At 33.7% G+C, this 17,857-nt stretch overlaps 1 protein-coding gene across 2 annotated transcripts in view; it reads right to left on the reverse strand.

Moving 5' to 3' along the window:
• CSTF3 (cleavage stimulation factor subunit 3) overlaps positions 1–17,857 on the reverse strand; it is an 83,555-nt gene that overhangs the window by 52,326 nt on the left and 13,372 nt on the right. For both annotated transcript variants that reach the window (XM_004369768.2, XM_023738103.1), the window contains exons 2-3: positions 11,727–11,828; positions 11,513–11,608 (exon numbers count right to left, since the gene is read on the reverse strand). In XM_004369768.2, the coding sequence (XP_004369825.1) occupies positions 11,513–11,608; positions 11,727–11,828 (198 nt within the window). The remainder of the gene's footprint in view (positions 1–11,512; positions 11,609–11,726; positions 11,829–17,857) is intronic.

Here is a 17,857-nt window from a genome sequence, read left to right on the forward strand (position 1 = left end):
ATTTGTAAGCAGATAATCAAAGGCTAACATACTCTACCTAAATTCTTAACATTGGCCTTAAGAAAATTCCATCTTAAAGAAACTCCTAAAGCTAGACTAATGCTAAAAGTTATTGTTCTCACATTAATGTAGAATGTAAAGAATATTCAGAATTGTAAAGAATGTGTTCTTATAAATTATTAAATGTCCAAAAATACTAAAGACTTACCCCCTTCCATGTACAGAATTCCTTTCTGCCATTTGAAATTAGGCCCAAGTACATACAGCTAAAGACTCTACATATAAGGGAAAAGTACACAGAATAGCAAATAGAATTTTAGAAACAAGGTTTTACAGAAAGCATTAAGTTCAGGTTGCATGAAAGTTATTGTACCATGCCATCTTCTAAAAGATTTGTAGAAAATTCCACTGAAGCAATTTTCTTCATGTGGTTACAGTAGCTATATGTAATCTACTTTTTCAAATGTACCTCAAAATCCTGATCAATTTAGTAACAAGATAGCTAAGAATACCAACAAACTCTTAGGCAAACAAACAAAAAAATCAGTTATAAACCTCCTATATAACTACTCCTACAACTTCATTAATCTATTTAGGTCCCTGAGGTTAGTAATGTTGCGTGCTGTCGATTCTGACTCACAGTGACCCAATGGGACAGTCATACTGCCCCATAGGGTTTCCTAAGATGTAATCTTTATGAGAGCAGATCGCCAGGTCTTTCCTCCCATGGAGCTGCTGGTGGGTTCAACAGCCAACTTTTTGGTTAGCAGCCCAGTGCTTAACCATTGTGCCACCAGGGCTCCTTCAGTTAGCATAAAAACAAAAACCCATTGCCATCCAAGTCATAGCGACTCATAGCTACCCTACACGACAGAGTAGAACTGCCCCATAGGGTTTCCAAGGAGCAGCTGGTGGATTTGAACTGTGGACCTTTTGGTTAGCGTTGAGCTCTTAACGACTGCACCATCAGAGCTCCTATAGTGGTTAGTAATTAGGAGCTCAGACTTAGAAATCAGAATACCTGAGTTTAAGTTCCTATCTTCCCCACTTACTAAGTCTACACCGTTGATTTTTAGGCAAGCTACTTAACTCCTCTTAATCAGAAAAACTGAAGATCTGAAAAAAACTAGGATAATACCTACCCAAACCAACCAAACCCACTGCCATTGAGTCAATCCCAACTCATAGCGACCCTGTAGGACAGAGTAGAACTGCCCCATAGGACTTCCAAGACTGTAATCTTTACAGTAGCAGACTGCCACATCTTTCTCCCGCAGAGCAGATAGTCACTTCAAACTGACCTGTTAGCAGCCGTGTGCTTTAATCACTGCACCACCAGGGTTCCTTAGGATAATACCTACCTACCTCAGGGGTAAACTGATTAATCACATAATCTGTATAAAGCACTAGTAAACACAGTGCCTGGAAAACATTAAAGGCTCAATAAAAATGAACAATTATTAAGACAAGTATTCAGAATTAAGAAAACATTACTATCAACAAGATATAATTGAAAATAATTTCTCAATGCATACTTTTAACTTCTAAAAATCTGGAAAACATCTCACATCCAAAGATAGCTCCTTCACATACTTTACCTTAGAAAGTGTCTATATGCAGTAGTTTTTCTGCAAAAATTCATAGATCTGTACAAATGTGTATGTATGACAATCTATATAGAAATCTAACATAACTGAAAGAACCTGCTGACTCTTAAGAACTCCAGCACAATTCCATGTATATTTTGGATAAGATTTACAAAAAGCAAAGTAGGTTTAAAGTAAGTTGCCTATTAGTGAAAAAAGAATCACTCCCCACCTCCCCTCAAATGCATGGGTTGGAGTGGTAAATAGCATGAAGTATGTGTGGTAAACTGATACTTAAACACAAGGCACAACAGAATAAGGACCATTATGACAAAATACAAAAACTTGAGATTTTATTATCAATCATAAAAAGAGAGTTTTAGAAGCAGAATGGATCTGGGATAGTTGGAAAAATGTAAATTTTAAACTAGTTATTAAGTTATACTAGAACACTATTGTTCTTTTTAAATGTGACAATGGTATTATGGTTATGAAGACAATGTTCTTTATATAAAAAAAGATAAAGCATGTATGACAAACTGTAGATGAACACTGAGCCTACTTGGAAGGTATATGGGTATTCATTATACTATTGTTTAACTTTTCTGTTTGTTCTGTGTTCTTTAAATGTAAATCTAAACTATTCTATGAACTCGGGATACAAATTTGTAATGGAACAGCTCATTTTTGGATAAATACCACTTCCATGGCTAAGCACTGACATCTTTAGTTGCTTATTAAAGAAATTACTTCCTTTAAAGTGTTAGCAACTTTCTATTGTGTCTCAAGCAGAGACAACCAAAAAATTATTTAAACAAGTACTTTAAAATAATAGTATTTGCAAACACTATCAAATATTTATCTAGATGATCTTGTCAACTCACTTTCTGTTTTAAAGGCTAAGATTCCAGTGATTTTTTTTTAAACATATATATTGACTTGAAATAATTTGCCATTTGGTCAACTAAGTAAATCAATATGAAGGAATTTATTTTCCCTAGCCTACAGTGGCAGCAACAGGTTTGTTTTTTTGGACAGTGGTTCTTATTAATATATGAAAATAGGCAAGTTTCTATACAGTCTAATGATTGGGGGAGCAATTTTTTAAAGTTGTCTTCCTCATATCATTTATGACAGAATATAAAGGCATTACTGATAAAACATATCACTTTATATTTGGAAAATTTGCTAAAAACATATACCAGTCAAATTCTGTAAACTGTCATCTTTTCTAACAAAAATTACTAGTAAGCTGTCTAAAATTTTAAAAGCATGGGGGAGGGGAGCTAGTACTTTCCAGTAGTTTTCAAATATAAATAAGAAGCTTAAAGTTTGACTTTTATATACAGTACCTATTTACACTCAGTAATAAACAGTAAACACACCACATAATTTAGAAAAGAATACCACTGAATCATCATTAGATTCTAGAGGGAGAGTTGGAAGAGAAAGGCTATTTACCGAATCTGAAAGCATCTCTATATTAACCAAATCAAAACTGACATCACTGATCATGTGCCTCTGAGAGGCCACAAGGACATACAATTGTATAGAATTTCAGCTAAAATGTATAATCTAATGAAGAAGCATAAAACAAATCTAAATTAAGACTAAGAACCGTCCCAGATGAAAGTAGACTAAAGTGCAATGGGAACTAAATTATATAATCCTAACAATCTCGGACTGGATACTGATTCAAGGAAAAAAAAAATGGCTATAAAGGGCATTGCACTGCTAGAACAATAACATCAGCACACGGACTCAGATTATTCTATTAGTGTTAAACTTCCTAAATTTAATAACTGTGTTTATATTAGTGCTAGTTATTATTATTTATTAGTATTAAAGGGCATGATTAAAGGGCATTAGTATTTAAGGGCATCACCTATAAGGTTCAGGAAAAAAAATACGTATATACAGAGAATTGCTAAAGCATATATGGCAAAATTTTAAAAAATTGGTCAATCTGGGTAAAGTGGCATTGGGAGTTTGCGTTATTCTTACAACTTTCCTGTATGTTTAAAAAAAATTAAGTTTAAAATGCATTATAAAAATTGCTTAAATTAAAATGTCAGTTTGTAACCCTTAGAAGTTACAAACCCTCTAACTTGTTATTCTACCCTTAACAAAGCCAGTGAAACTATCTGATTCCCTGTGATTGGTATACAATTTGAGGCTTAAACTTTTATTGATCAATAATCTAAACATGTTTAAGCACTTTCTCACCTACTGACATTTCCCAGTTAAGAGAACCACAAAATATTCAAAAATTAAATTAATTGCCACGCAATAACCAAAACTGATAGCCAAGAGAAATGGTGAATGAGGGAATTAAAACAAATGTAGATACTATAGGAAACAGTTATTTTGCTGGCAATAGCCCCAAAATTGTTTAAACTCCCTCCTACGACAGACTGTGTTTAATAGTTTTGAGATAATATTTTACATGGTAGTCATTTTTGACATTCTTTAATGAAATTTAGACTAGAATACTCGGAGTATTTCCTAAATATCATTAGTGGTGAGATTCTCAGTTTAAAATAGGGAAGAGTCAATTCTTTGATAATGGGCATTAGCTGAAGAAATCATTCTAAAATCACGATTGGTTTATTTTTAGTTGTATTTCATTTTACAGCTGTCAAAGGCAAAAAAAAAAAAAAATTGCCAAAGGCTATTAATTTGTGAGATTAAAACACAAAAATGAGGATGTGAGTTTAAAATGGTTCTAGTGAAAAATTCAGAAATGGATTGAAACTTGACTTACAGAAATGACTAGAAATAATGGTTCTTTGTGAGAATATGCCATTCTCCACCCCCTAAAATAAGTTCCAGTGTGTTAGTATTTAAATGGATTTGTTAGCTAATAATCTGAAAATATGAAGACCATATTCTTATGTCTCAAAGGTAGGAGTTAGCTATCACTAAAATCTACATTAATTCCTATAAGCCACATGATCCAGCCTAAATGCATCTCGTAACAGCTGGGACTTCCTTAGAGGTTGTCTGCCTCAGTCCAGCAACTAAGCAACTAGTTTTCAGTTATGGAGTTGCTAAAAGCAAACTTTTGCTTGGCATTTGTGATTATTTTGTGTCAAAAAAGTTTATGGAGCCAGAAGACAGGTTTCAAACCCAGGAATAAATTCAGTTAATAACAAACTGTCAGAATAAGCTAAAATGACAAAGCTAATGTTGACTGTAGATGCAAGAAAGTTACCACACTGTCAAGAATATTACCAAGCACATAATTACTTCTTGATTATATACTGACCTAGAAATCACAACAGGGTGTAGCTAAAGAACAAGTCAGGAGCCTAATCACTTTATTGCCTTTATTGTATAGGGAATATTTTGTTGGGTATTAGATATATGGACAGCACTAACGTTTGATTACTGTCTTCTAAAGTCTAATTCACAAAACTGGCTGCCTATTCTTAGAAACGTTTAGCAAACACATTCAACGTGTCCATCCTTTTTAGAGATTGAGTAAACCAAAAACCAAACCCGAACCTGACTCATAACCACCCTATAGGACAGAGTAGAGCTGCCCCATAGTTTTCTAGGCTGTAAATCTTTTATGAAAGCCAACTGCCACATTTTTCTCCCAGAGTGGCTGGTGGGTTTTATCCTGACCCTTCAGTTAGCACACCAAGTGCTTAACTGTTGTGCCACCAGGGCTCCTGGCGGGTAACTGGTAAGCGTGTATGTTTTAAAAGCTTCCCAAGTGATTTTAAAGCAGTGAAGCTTATGAACTTTAGCTCCAAGAGATAACAATCTTTTTATTCATGTATAAAATAAGGAGACTAATCAAATTTATCTTACCTTTCAGCTCTAAAATTCTGGTTTAAATAATGTCTACTTTGGCTTTAAGTATGTAATACTTGAAATATTTATACTTTGGTTAGTGAAAGAAATTTCAAGACAATTATCATGATGAAGTAACACCTACCCTTTCCCCCTCAATTTCAGTATGAAAAAGTTGTAGAAACACTCACCACAAAAGACTATTTCTCATATACAAATATCTGGACAGAGGAAGACTGTATATTAATATCATCTGCATATGTTAGAGCTAAAATATTGCGTTTAGAAAAGGTTGTAACTGAACATTTCTAAATAATTAAATCTTACACGTAACATGATCAGAAGTATTAGAATACTTAAAAAAGCTTTGGGACCTCATTTGTTATCTTTGGACATGACATTTCAATTATTATTCCAAAATAACATTTTAATCCTGTCTTTGATAGAAACTTCTTTGTCCTTAAAACTACCACCTAACCACATTTTCAAATGGAAAAGATTCCTTTGAGGTCTCTTAGCACACAAAATGATGAAACTTACCCCAAGTTATGCTTCCCTGAATCTCAGAAAAGCAGCTGAGTTCCTCAATAAGTTGTATTGGAAGCAAATACTGACTATTCAAACTGCCATGGATTCTGACGTGTGGGAGGAAAAATCTACAGATTCCAATCTATTATGCTATTAAGCAGCTATTTGCTGTCTGCTATGGAGTTGCTAAAAGCAAAACTATTTAGTAATAAAAATAAAAATTAAGGTTTAAAAAGCAAATTATGTACAAGCTAACAAATGTATTCTTCTCCACATTTAAAGTATGGGCTTTTAATAGATATCACTGGTAATATTTTAGACATCTTCATTTCCTTGAAGCGCCTTGAGCCAGACTCACTCAAAAAGAAAAGCTGTTTCAAAACTGAAAGGACACCCTAAACAAAATAAAAACAATGAACACATTAGAAAGTAATGAGCTTTCTACTTTAAAAGGTCTGTTTTAAGGAGAAGATCAATTGATTCCCACCTGGTTCCTCTAAGCTCAAGTTAGAACCAAAGAGGCTGAGCATCCTAAAAAGGCTATTGCAATTAATTCTATTTCCAAATACGGAGGTTTCTAACCCCATAATATTGCGAAGGGCTTGAGTGTGCTCACATTTATTCATGGATGCCACGCTGCAGCGTATCTTTAATTATATATCTTAGGATAGGGAAGCGGGTATCGTATACCAAAACGATCCCCTAAGAGCTTAATGATCACAAAACTAAGCATTATGTATTATGTCATTCCATGAAGGTCCAAAAATTTTAGACTAAAATACTACATGCAAGAAAACTTCAAATTGCATGATCCAGTAGTCCTTTTTGTTTCATAACTAATTTTATAATGTATTTTTTAGTATAAACCTGGAGATGTCCCCCTTTCTAATGATTTCAGAACATATATCTCATTATATTACACAAAGGAGCAGAATATAAAGAAGCTGGGTTAAAAAATGTAAGACTCTTTAGAGAGAAAAGAAAATTACCTTTTTTTCCCCAATAAAAGTTTATCAATGACTGCAAAGATTATAAAGTTGAGAAATATTAAATATAAGCACAAGATATGCTTAAAAATAAGATAGCTACGTTTCACATAAAAGAATTACCTAGAAGATATAAAGATTAGAAAACATAAGAATTTCTTTAAAGACATTTTATATTTAAGTGACTATATCCTTTTGCAAACAGTTTTAGCATGAAATGTCTTGGATGAAAAGAAAAAGCCCCAAGCGAGAAAATGTATAAGCCATGTTAGTAAAAGTAACAACACCTAAACACTTCTGCTACAATAATGGAGAGTAAAATAGATGGGATAAGACAATTCAACAAAACTAAAACATAAGTTTACTACTTTATAATAGTAAACATGAAAATATTCGCTTTTCAAATAGTATTTAATTATTCAAATCAGTTACTCAGTTCTGTGTTTGCAAATAATTCCTGTTTTCTTTTACATCCCTACTCTACATTTATACATGCATTTAAGAAACTGTAGATAAAAAAAGGCATATTGTGTTTTAGAGTAAAATCTGAATAATCACACAGACATAGACCAACATTTATTACAAACAGGAAAAGAGCAGATCTATAAGAAAAGAGTACAGATGTTTTTTAAAAAAGGCTACAAGGTGAAGTATAGAAAAGAAATTGTCAATATATACAAAACATTATAATACAGTATTTTAAACTGCTACTTAAAGATATTAAAACATTTGTGTAACAGTGGAGCGATTTATTTCAATTTAGGTCACTCATGTTGCATCCTGAGTTCACTTTCATTCTCCAAGAAGAAAGGTTATTTTGAAAAGACTTTTTTTCCAAGAAGGTTATTTTGAAAAACAGAAATGTATACTTCACAATCCATCATTTATAAAGAAAGAAAAACCAAGTATAGAGAAAAGAATTCACGTTTTAAAAACTTTTAAATAAGAAGCAATCAATTCTCTATATACTTTTATTAAAGAATTACAGCTTTAATAGACAGCAAGATACATTGTTGCTATTATCAGCAGCATTACCATCTTCATTTTTCCTTCAGCTACCAATAAAAAACATCACCTTTCAGTAGGAAAATTTCATGAGTGTGGCTCAATTCAACATAAATTACTTCTAACAATAAAATATTGTAGCTTATATATCTGTCACATTGATTACCTACTTACCTACATGAAAAGCTACAGAAACTACAGAGGGAAAAAAAAAAACTAAAGTATGTGGCAATACTGTATATAAACTTTCCTTATTTTTTTAATACTTACTGACCCTTTGTACCACTCTATAAAGTGTTTTTTTAAAGAACATTAAGGCTCTGATTGGGGTATTTCACTTAACTCTAGTGTTTAAAAACTACCATTTCTTAAATTCACAAATATACTACACTGCATTTAAGGCATTCATATACCAACTAAGTGGCTGGGGATGTATTAAAATGTTGCTTTTACATAACAATGAAGCAACAGCCAAAGTATTTTCATATCATAATAATTACATTTAGTCTCTATACTTAATTACTATATCACTTTAGAACAACTGTTTGCTCTTATGATACTGTTAAGTCGTGAAACAGCGTTTCTGAAACGCAAGAATAAAGCAATACATTTCAAGCATTTGCGGTAAAACGTGATCTCTTATGTAATAACACTACTTAAGTAATTTGACCTAGATAATTTTTGAAATTATATATTTATAATAAATAAGGGTTGGTCCTAATTGCTTTCACTAGAACAAGAGAATTTTACCTCCAACAACTTCCATACTGCAGCAAAAAGGCAAAAGTAGGTGATGAATTTAGGATGACATTTTTAAAATCCAAATCTTATACAAGTAGCTAGGTATTGCTAAACTCTCACTGATATGAGAAAAACTGATATAGTGGCAAATAAATGTTAAAAATATCAGACTAGTGTCATTAACTTCTTTTCTAAATAATTATTTATCATACACTCAGTTTCAACTGCTGTTTCAAGCTTAGAAACAAGAAATTAAAAAATTGCTCTCCACAATTGGGGCCACATAACAATGTGTGTATAAATTTTTGTATGAGAGACTAACCTGAACTGTAAACTTTCACTTAAACTACAATTTAAAAAAAAAAAAAAAAAAAAAAACCTGCTCTCCTTTTCGTCCATTTTTTATTTAAGTAGGTTCTACAAGAAGAAATTTTTCTCCATGGAAGCAAATTATCTTTATTATAAACGTATTTACTTCTTTTCTATTAGAAAAAAACTAAATGTATTTGGAGTCGGACAAGTTGGTTTAACTAAACGTAAATAAATGAAACACTACAGTCTTCCCGCCATGAAGTACTGTTACAACAACGTATCAGAAAAGCTTTATTCTTGAAAGTGCAAACACCATGTTATGTAAACACTGTTAGCATTACTTTCAATGTAAAGACATTCTTATCATCACTTCAGATTTTTAAAAAGCATTATAAATAGGTTATATATGTTCTGCAGGAATATTAAAGGCCACACTGTGTGGTATGACCAGAGAAAACTTTAGCCTTTCACAGAAGTATCACAAAATACAAAATGTGAGAATAAAAAAAACAAAGAGCAAATCAGAAAAGTGAAAAACACAGCTCAAGATACTCATTTCTGAAACCAGCACTCAATTTTACATCTTACTTCCTAACCCAGGAATAGAAATTTAAAAAAATATATATATTCTTTACCATTTTTTATCAAGACGTTTTATACATAATACATATATTATTTGCGTGTGTATGAGATATAACTGCAAACATTACCAACTAAATAAATCAGGCAACTCTGGTAGCAGCTCTTAAATATATGAAATGAGCCTGTTATTTAGGTAACGTTCAGTCCCTTGGAATATCACCTGGTCTTTTCCTTTTTTTAGAATGCAGCTTGTATCTTATAGCTAGGATATGGGAGAAACAAGACTCACTGTGTTTTTAATTACAGAATGGAATATCTAAATGCCAACTTCAATTTATGATACAATAAAAGGCATGGATAATGTCTGAATATTTAAGACACTGAAAACAAATTTTTAAAACTCAGAAAATGCTACCACTTCACTATACAAAATGATTATGTACCAATTATGTTCATTTCTGATGAGTTCACATATAAGCTAATGTGGCTTGTAAAGTCAAAACTGGAATGCAGACCAGGTTCAGGTGATCCAGGTTCCTTGCTTTAATGAGTAACACGAAGCAGCACTGGCTTCAGCATACTTCAGACAGGCCTATTCACTCACCTGTTGAAATTTCATGTCGGTCTACTGTGATGATTTAATTATAGTAAGGAAAGAAATGATCCCAGAGGATAATCGATGAAACTTTAGGATGCGGTCACAGGCCAAAACTACAACCGGACTCCAAATAGGTACAATCTCTCTCACACATACAAACACACATACCACATACACAACCACACAGATAACTGAACACACACACAATGTTCCTGTAAATTTCCCCCCACAAAGTAATACAATGGAAATTATCGCACAAATACAACGAGTACACTGTAGCCTCAATTTAAATCTACTGTTGGTTGGGTCCATTCTGAGGGACACATCACAGGTGGACTGTGTTGTGCTGAAGTCCATTCAGTACTGCTGGTGACTAAAGCCCTTTGAATGGGTCCAAAACAGACCCACATATTATCAAATTTCAACTATACTGGAAAACGTTAGGACGAGGCTGCAGTGTACTTGATTATGTTGATAATTTATATTATATTTAAAATAAGAATAATGCATAAGTATAAAAAGAAATGGCTATAATTTTCAGCTTAATGTGGATATAAATTATTCCCACCTCACCCTTTCCACCCCATTCCTGAAAACTGTTACAATATTGATGTCGATTGTTATCGACCCATTAACACTTTATTATCATCTTGACTGCTAATTCCAGTCTTGAAAAATGTAAATTTTCCTTCTAATCATACTCAAGAATGGGGTCCTTACTCTTTAAAATAAATATGCCTGACTTCAAATTTCAAGACAGTTAAAAAAGAAAAATATCATTGGGTAAATTATGATTACACAGGCTTGAGTCACATGAGCTTATTGCTGGCATAATGTAAATTTTATCCTAGAGAAAAACTATTCTTTAAATTATTGAAGTGCTTACATTTATTGACAAACCTAGCATTTTACAAAATTAAAATCTAAATTTTTTTTTTACCTAAAAATATTTCATTTCACCAGACACTCAAAATACTCTACGAAACTAAAACAGTATTTCTGTATTGTCATATAATCCCATTCATATTAGTTTGTAAGTAGGAATAAGAAAAATGAGTTCTAAATAAATGACACAGGAGGCAATAAATTGACACATGACAAGTAAATAAAAGGCTAAAGCACTCCAATACCATTGAAACTGTTTTAATGTTGTTGCAACTCCAAAATGCAACAATCATCAGCTTGTAAAAGACCCAAATTTCAAAATTCAGTTTAATTACTCCTTCATACCTATTTTACAAAATAAAGGCAAGAGACATTTAAATCCTCCTTGTCCTAGTTGTGCTATGTTCCTAACTTGTTTTCTATCATTATAGTGTATGCTTCAATTCCCACCAGATGCTATATAAGAAAAAATAAAATAAAATATTAACCTCTGCTTCAATGTACAGTTTCCAGAATCTGCCAGAACTGGGGAACTGGGCAACAAGGCGTTCATAAGTCTTCCGTGCTTTGTCTATAGGTTGATTCTAAAATTGAAAACCAATAAACAGCATTTACAATATTAGGATTACGAAAATTTTACTGCAGAACCAAGTAGTGTGATTGGACCCATAGAGAACAAAATGTAATCCTATATCACTAAACCTGTGCCTCTCGAATGAGAATGCTCCAAGCGTCAAGGTCATATGGATTCTCTTCTAATTTCTTTTCAGCCTTCTTCACCTTCTCTGGGACATATTCAGCTGCCTGGAAAAAAAAAATTAATAAGTAACAAACTGAAGTTACTGTTTTTTTAAAAAAAAAACAAAAAACTCAAGGCTAACTTAATGCAAGCACAATATATCAGTCCCAGGATCCAATGCCACAATAAAGAGCATAAAATGTCTCATATAAAACAAGCCTATGTTTTTTGGAATCTATGTATACTGTATCAGAAGAAACTTACATAAAAACAATAAAATCAAGTGATCATATACTTAAAAAAATTTTTTTTTAAATAAACCCATCTTTTATATTAAATACTGTAGCAGCTGTTCTCGAGCTTTGTGGTGTCAGAATCCCTTTACACTCTACAATTGAGGACCCCAAAGAGTTTTTGTTTATATAAGTTATATTAAAAATCAAAATTGAGAAAACTTAAATACCTCCTCATTACTCATTCACTTACAAAATAATAAGCTTATTACATATTAACATAAATAACATGTTTTTGTGAAAAAAATCCTGTGAGAAAAATGTCTTTGCTTTACATGTTTGCAATTCTCTTCAATGTCTGACTTTAAAAAAAGACAGCTGAATTCCCGTATCTGTTTCTGCACTTAATCTGCTGTGATACCATACAGCAGCAAAAAAATTCCACTGTACACTCAGAAAGAGAATAAGGGTGAAAAAGGCAAAAAATATCTTAGATTATAAAATACTCTGAATTCACAGATCCTCTGAACGTCACAGGAACCCTCAGGGGTCCCTGTACCACAGTTTGAGAAACTGCTGTAGAACTTTAATCCTGAGCCACAAAAGAAAAAGCATAAAATAACATGGGAATTTAATTCTGACAAAGTTAAAAAAAATTAAAAATCACAAATTATGTATACAACACAATTAAAACTAAAAGAAGTCTGCAATAAAAGAGATTAAAAAGAATAAACTAAAATGCTTTTAGTGGGCATGACTGAGTGATGGGTATTTTTTTCCTTTTAACCTTTCAATATTTTCCAAATTCCTTAATAAAAATATTTAAATTTTTATTATAAAAAATTTTTATTATAAAAATTTAACCTAAAAGAAAAACACCTAATAGTAGCATCTGAGGCATAAATACAAGTACTGTTTCTTAAATTGTCATTCAGAATATAATTTCATACCACAATAAGAAAGTGATGCTCAAATAAGTCAGATAAATGGTAATTTATACAAAGTTTGCTTGTTTTTTTGCAGGACTTCTCAAAATCTTTAAGATGGCAAGACATATTGATAACATTCAAGAGGGATACTGCCCCTCACTTTTCTTTTTCTTCTTTTTTTAATGGCAGTTAATATCATGGAATAATTCTGTAAAAACACTAGTTTGGAAAAACTGAGAAAAATTATATTTAGAGAAAAAATTTATCTGGGAGAAATAAACTTTAGAATAAATTAGCTTGCCAATCTTCCCTAAGTACCACTGATAAGTGTACATTTACTTAGAAAGAAAAATATGTTTTAAAAGACTACTACAATTTTCAGTCAAAATTATGATGTTTTACTAATACATACGAGCTTCATAAATAGCTTGCTCAAAAAACAACAGGGAAAAATGTTTAATGAAGGAGGACTATCGGCCTCACCACATAGTACTAAAACATATAAAGTGACACAGAAGAAAAAATTTTGATAATAGCGACAAACCAATCAATGAACCAGAAGGGTTCAGAAAGAGAATATATATAGAAAATTAGCAAATAAAGATGACATTTCATATCAGATAGTGGATTATTCAATAAATGGTGTAAGAATTAATTATATAGTCATCTGGGGGGGGAAAAAAGGCTGAATTCCTACTTTACTCTTTCTACCAAAATAGTTTCAGATAGATTGAAGATTTTAAACACTAAAAACGAAAACACAAGTATGAACAAGAGGAAAACATGGTAAAATTTATATTAGCATGGGAAAGGCTCTTTAGAAGTCTTTGAAAAGATTAAATTAGATATGCATGAGAAAAGCATCATAATTAAAGTCAAATGACAAACAAAACATATCTCCAACACGTAAGACAGAGCACTAAGTTTATTAATATAAACTCCAGTCAATAAAAGGAAATGGGCAAAGTATAGAGTTTATAGAAAAGGAAATACAATTAACTTTTAAACACTCATAGGAAATGCAAAAGTTTTATAATTAACACTGCATTGGCATGGATATGAATAAACAGACACTCTCACACTATTGGCAGGGGCCAGGAGCAATACTGATTAAAATTTAAATGAACTTTTGACTCTGAATTCCACTTCTAAGAACTTGTGCACACGTGCACAAAGATGTACACTGAAGAGTAGTTAGCTGCCAGGCTATCTGTAGTTGCATAAGACTGCATATAATTTACAGGACCATATATAAAAGGACTAAATAAATTATAAAATTTGTAGTCACTAAAAACAACATTCTGTTGTGATCCATAGTGTTTTCACTCGTCATTTTTGGGAAGCAGATGGCCACGCCTTTCTTCCTACTTTATTAGTCTGGAAGTGCCTCTGAAACCTGTCCACCACGCATGACCCTGCTAGTATTTGAAATACAGGTGGCATTGCTTCTAGCATCATAACAACACACGCCACCACAGTATGACAAACTGACAAACTTTCACAACTAGAATGTTCCTTAGAAGCTAGGATGGCAAGACTTCGAGCTGCTTACTTTGGACACCTCATCAGGAAACACCAATCACTAGAAAAGGACATCATGTTTGGCAAAGCTGAGGGCAAACACTGATGAGGAAAACCCTCAATGAGATAGACTGCACAACAGCCACAGACTATGGACTCAAACATACCAGCAATTATGAAGATGGCTGTGGGCTGGAGCTGACTCAATGGCAACTGACTACAAAACGAATAAGGCAGAGCAGACCTGTAAGCAGCAACATGGAACAATCTCTACAGAGAAAAAGTAGGGCAAGCAGGGGAAATACATACACACACACCCCCATCTAGAATGCATTTAGAATACACACAAAACTGGTAAAGTGGCTGCTTCTTTGAAGGGGTACTGATATAGAGAGAAACTTACTTTATACTGCATACCCTTCTGTATACATAAAACTGATAAAACCAAACTCACCGTCATCAAGTCAATTCTGACTCACAGTGACCCTAGAGGACAGAGTAGAACGGCCCCAGCCCCATAGGATTTCCAAGGCTACAATCTTTACAGAAGCAGACTGCCACATCTTTCTCCTGAAGAGCAGCTGGTGGGTTCGAACTGCAGACCTATTGGTTAGCAGTCAAGCACTTAACCACTGCACCACCAGAGCTCTAAAACTGATAAAAAAAAACTGAAGGAACCAAAAACAGCTAATATATACTTGAGCTGCTTTCATCAGTTCCAACAATTTATGTTTCAAATAAGTCTGTTGAGAGGGTAGTAAATCACTTAAGATCCAGTTGTGAAAAATAACCTCCCAAATTAGTTAATGTATATCATAATCCGTAACAGAACGGAGAAAGTAAGAAGATAGCATCTTCTATTTGGTCAAGCATAATACAGAAAGGAGCCCTGGTGGCACAGCGGTTAAAAGCTTGGCTGCTAACCCAAAGGTCGGCAGTTCAAATCTACCAGCTGCTCCCTGGAAACCCTATGGGGTAGCTCTACTCTGTCCTATAGGATTGCTATAAGCTGGAACCAACTCGATGGCACCTAACAACAATAATCACAGAAAAATGTCACCTTACTAAATAAAATAAGCAAGCCCTTCAGTGATTCTCAATCTTGGCAGCACATCAGAACTACCAGGGGGTAAACCAAACCAAACCAAAACAAAAAAAAAAACAAACCCATTGCCATCCAGTCAATTCCAACTCATAGAGACCTAATAGGACAGAGTAGAACTACCCATACGGTTTCCAAAGAGTGGCTGGAGGATTTGAACTGCCAACCTTTTGGTTAGCAGCCAGGTCTTAACCAGTATGCCACGAGGGCTCCCTATGTGTAAAGGGATTTTTAAAGATGGTCAAGCCCCACTCTACATCAATTAAATCTAAGGGATGGGCTTGCACCATCAGTTTAAAAAACAAACAAATAAAAAAAACCCTCCAGATGGCTCTAATACACAGCCTAGGTAGAAAACCACAGCTCTCCAGAGGTTCCTAATCTTTTTTGGTGCCACAGACCCTTTCTGCAGCCTAGTGAAGTGTAGAACCCCTTTCTCAGAATGTTTTTAAATACACAAAATAAAGTACACAGGATTTCAAAGAAAACCAGTTACTGTATACCTAAATATAATAATCACAATGTTTTAAAAAAGTTTTATACAGTAATACGTAATTAACACATTAAATAATGAGATCTATCATCAAGTCTAGTAATGTGTATAAACATTTTGATTATTAGTGTCCAAGTTACAGATGCTGCTAACACTAATGTGGTCTCCTGTCTACATTTCTAATTGAAGGAACTGCTCAATTTTAGTTAGTGAAAATAAAGAATATTTTTCTCCATCCTAGTTCATGTAACCCCCAAAATTTATCTACAGACACCTGGGGAGACAGGTTCCCATGGACTCAGGAAGCCCTGCAAAGGATGCTGGAGTTCAGATTAAAAAAAAACAATTCCTGACGGAAAACAGACAGTGGTGATGGTTGCACTACACTATGAATGTAATCAATGCTACTGAATTGTACACTTAAAAGTGGCACATTTTGTTATACACACTTTATCCCCCCCCCAAAAAAAAGTGACGAGCCATCTACTGTACGTCAGGCATTAACAGCATGTGAGTTTTTTTTTTTTTTTGCATTCACTATCCTTTTTAATCCTGTCTTGTTAAGTAGATTAGCCCCCATTTAAAAAGAAATATAATTACATGAATCTGCCCAAAGTTCAGTTAGAATTTCAGAACCACAGCTCAGTTCTTTTTATAACATCACAGTGTTGTTGTTCTTAGCTGCAACAGAGTCCGTTCCGACTCATAGCAAGTTTATGTACAAAAGAACAAGACACTGCCCAGTTCTGCACCATCCTCACAATCGTTGCTATGTATGAGCCTGCTGTTGCAGCAACTGTGTTAATCCATCTCATTGAGGTTCTTCCCTATTTTTTGCAGACCCTCTCTTTTGTCAAAGGACCAATCCCTCCTGATAACATGGCCAAGGTACGTGAGACAAACTCTCGCTGCTATCTTCGCTTCTAAGAAGCATTCTGGCTGCACTTCTTCCAAGACAGACTTGTTCATTCTTCTGGCAGTCCATGGTATATTCAATATTCTTCACCAACACCATAATTCAAATGCATCAATTCTTCTTTGGTCTTCCTTTTTCACTGTCCAGCTTTTGCATGCATATGAGGCAACTGAAAATATCATGGCTTGCATAAGGCACAGTTTAGTCCTCAAAATGACACTTTTGCTTTTTAACACTAAAGAGGTCTTTTGCAGCAGATTTGCCCAAGGCAATACACTGTTTAACTTCCTGACTGCTTCTTCCATGGGTGTTGATTGTGGATCCATGTAAAATGAAATCCTTGACAACTTCAATACTTTCTTCATTTATCATGACGTTGCTTATTGATCCAGTTAAGAGGATTTTTGTTTTCTTCATGGTGAGGTGTAATCCATACTGAAGGCTGTGGTCTTTCATCTTCATCAGTAAGTGCTTCAAGTCTTCTTCACTTTCAGCAAGCAAGGTTGAGTCATCTGTGTATCGCAGGTTGTTAATGAGTCTTCCTCCAATCCTGATGTCCCGTTCTTCTTCATATAATCCAGTTCTTGGATTATTTGCTCAACATACAGACTGAATAAGTATGGTGAAAGGATACAACCCCGATGCACACCTTTCCTGATTTTAAACCACGTAATATCCTCTTATTCTTTTCGAACAACTGCCTCCTGGTCTATGTACAGGTTCCTCATGAGCACAATTAAGTGTTCTGGAATTCCTATTCTTTGCAACTTTATCATAATTTGTTATGATCCACACAGTCGAATGTCTTTGCATAGTCAATAAAACATAGGTAAATATCTTCCTGATATTCTCTGCTTTCAGATCTATCTGACATCAGCAATGACATCTCTTGTTCCACGT

Source organism: Trichechus manatus, unplaced genomic scaffold, assembly GCF_000243295.1.
Source record: "Trichechus manatus latirostris isolate Lorelei unplaced genomic scaffold, TriManLat1.0 scaffold00006, whole genome shotgun sequence".
NCBI lineage: Eukaryota > Metazoa > Chordata > Mammalia > Sirenia > Trichechidae > Trichechus > Trichechus manatus.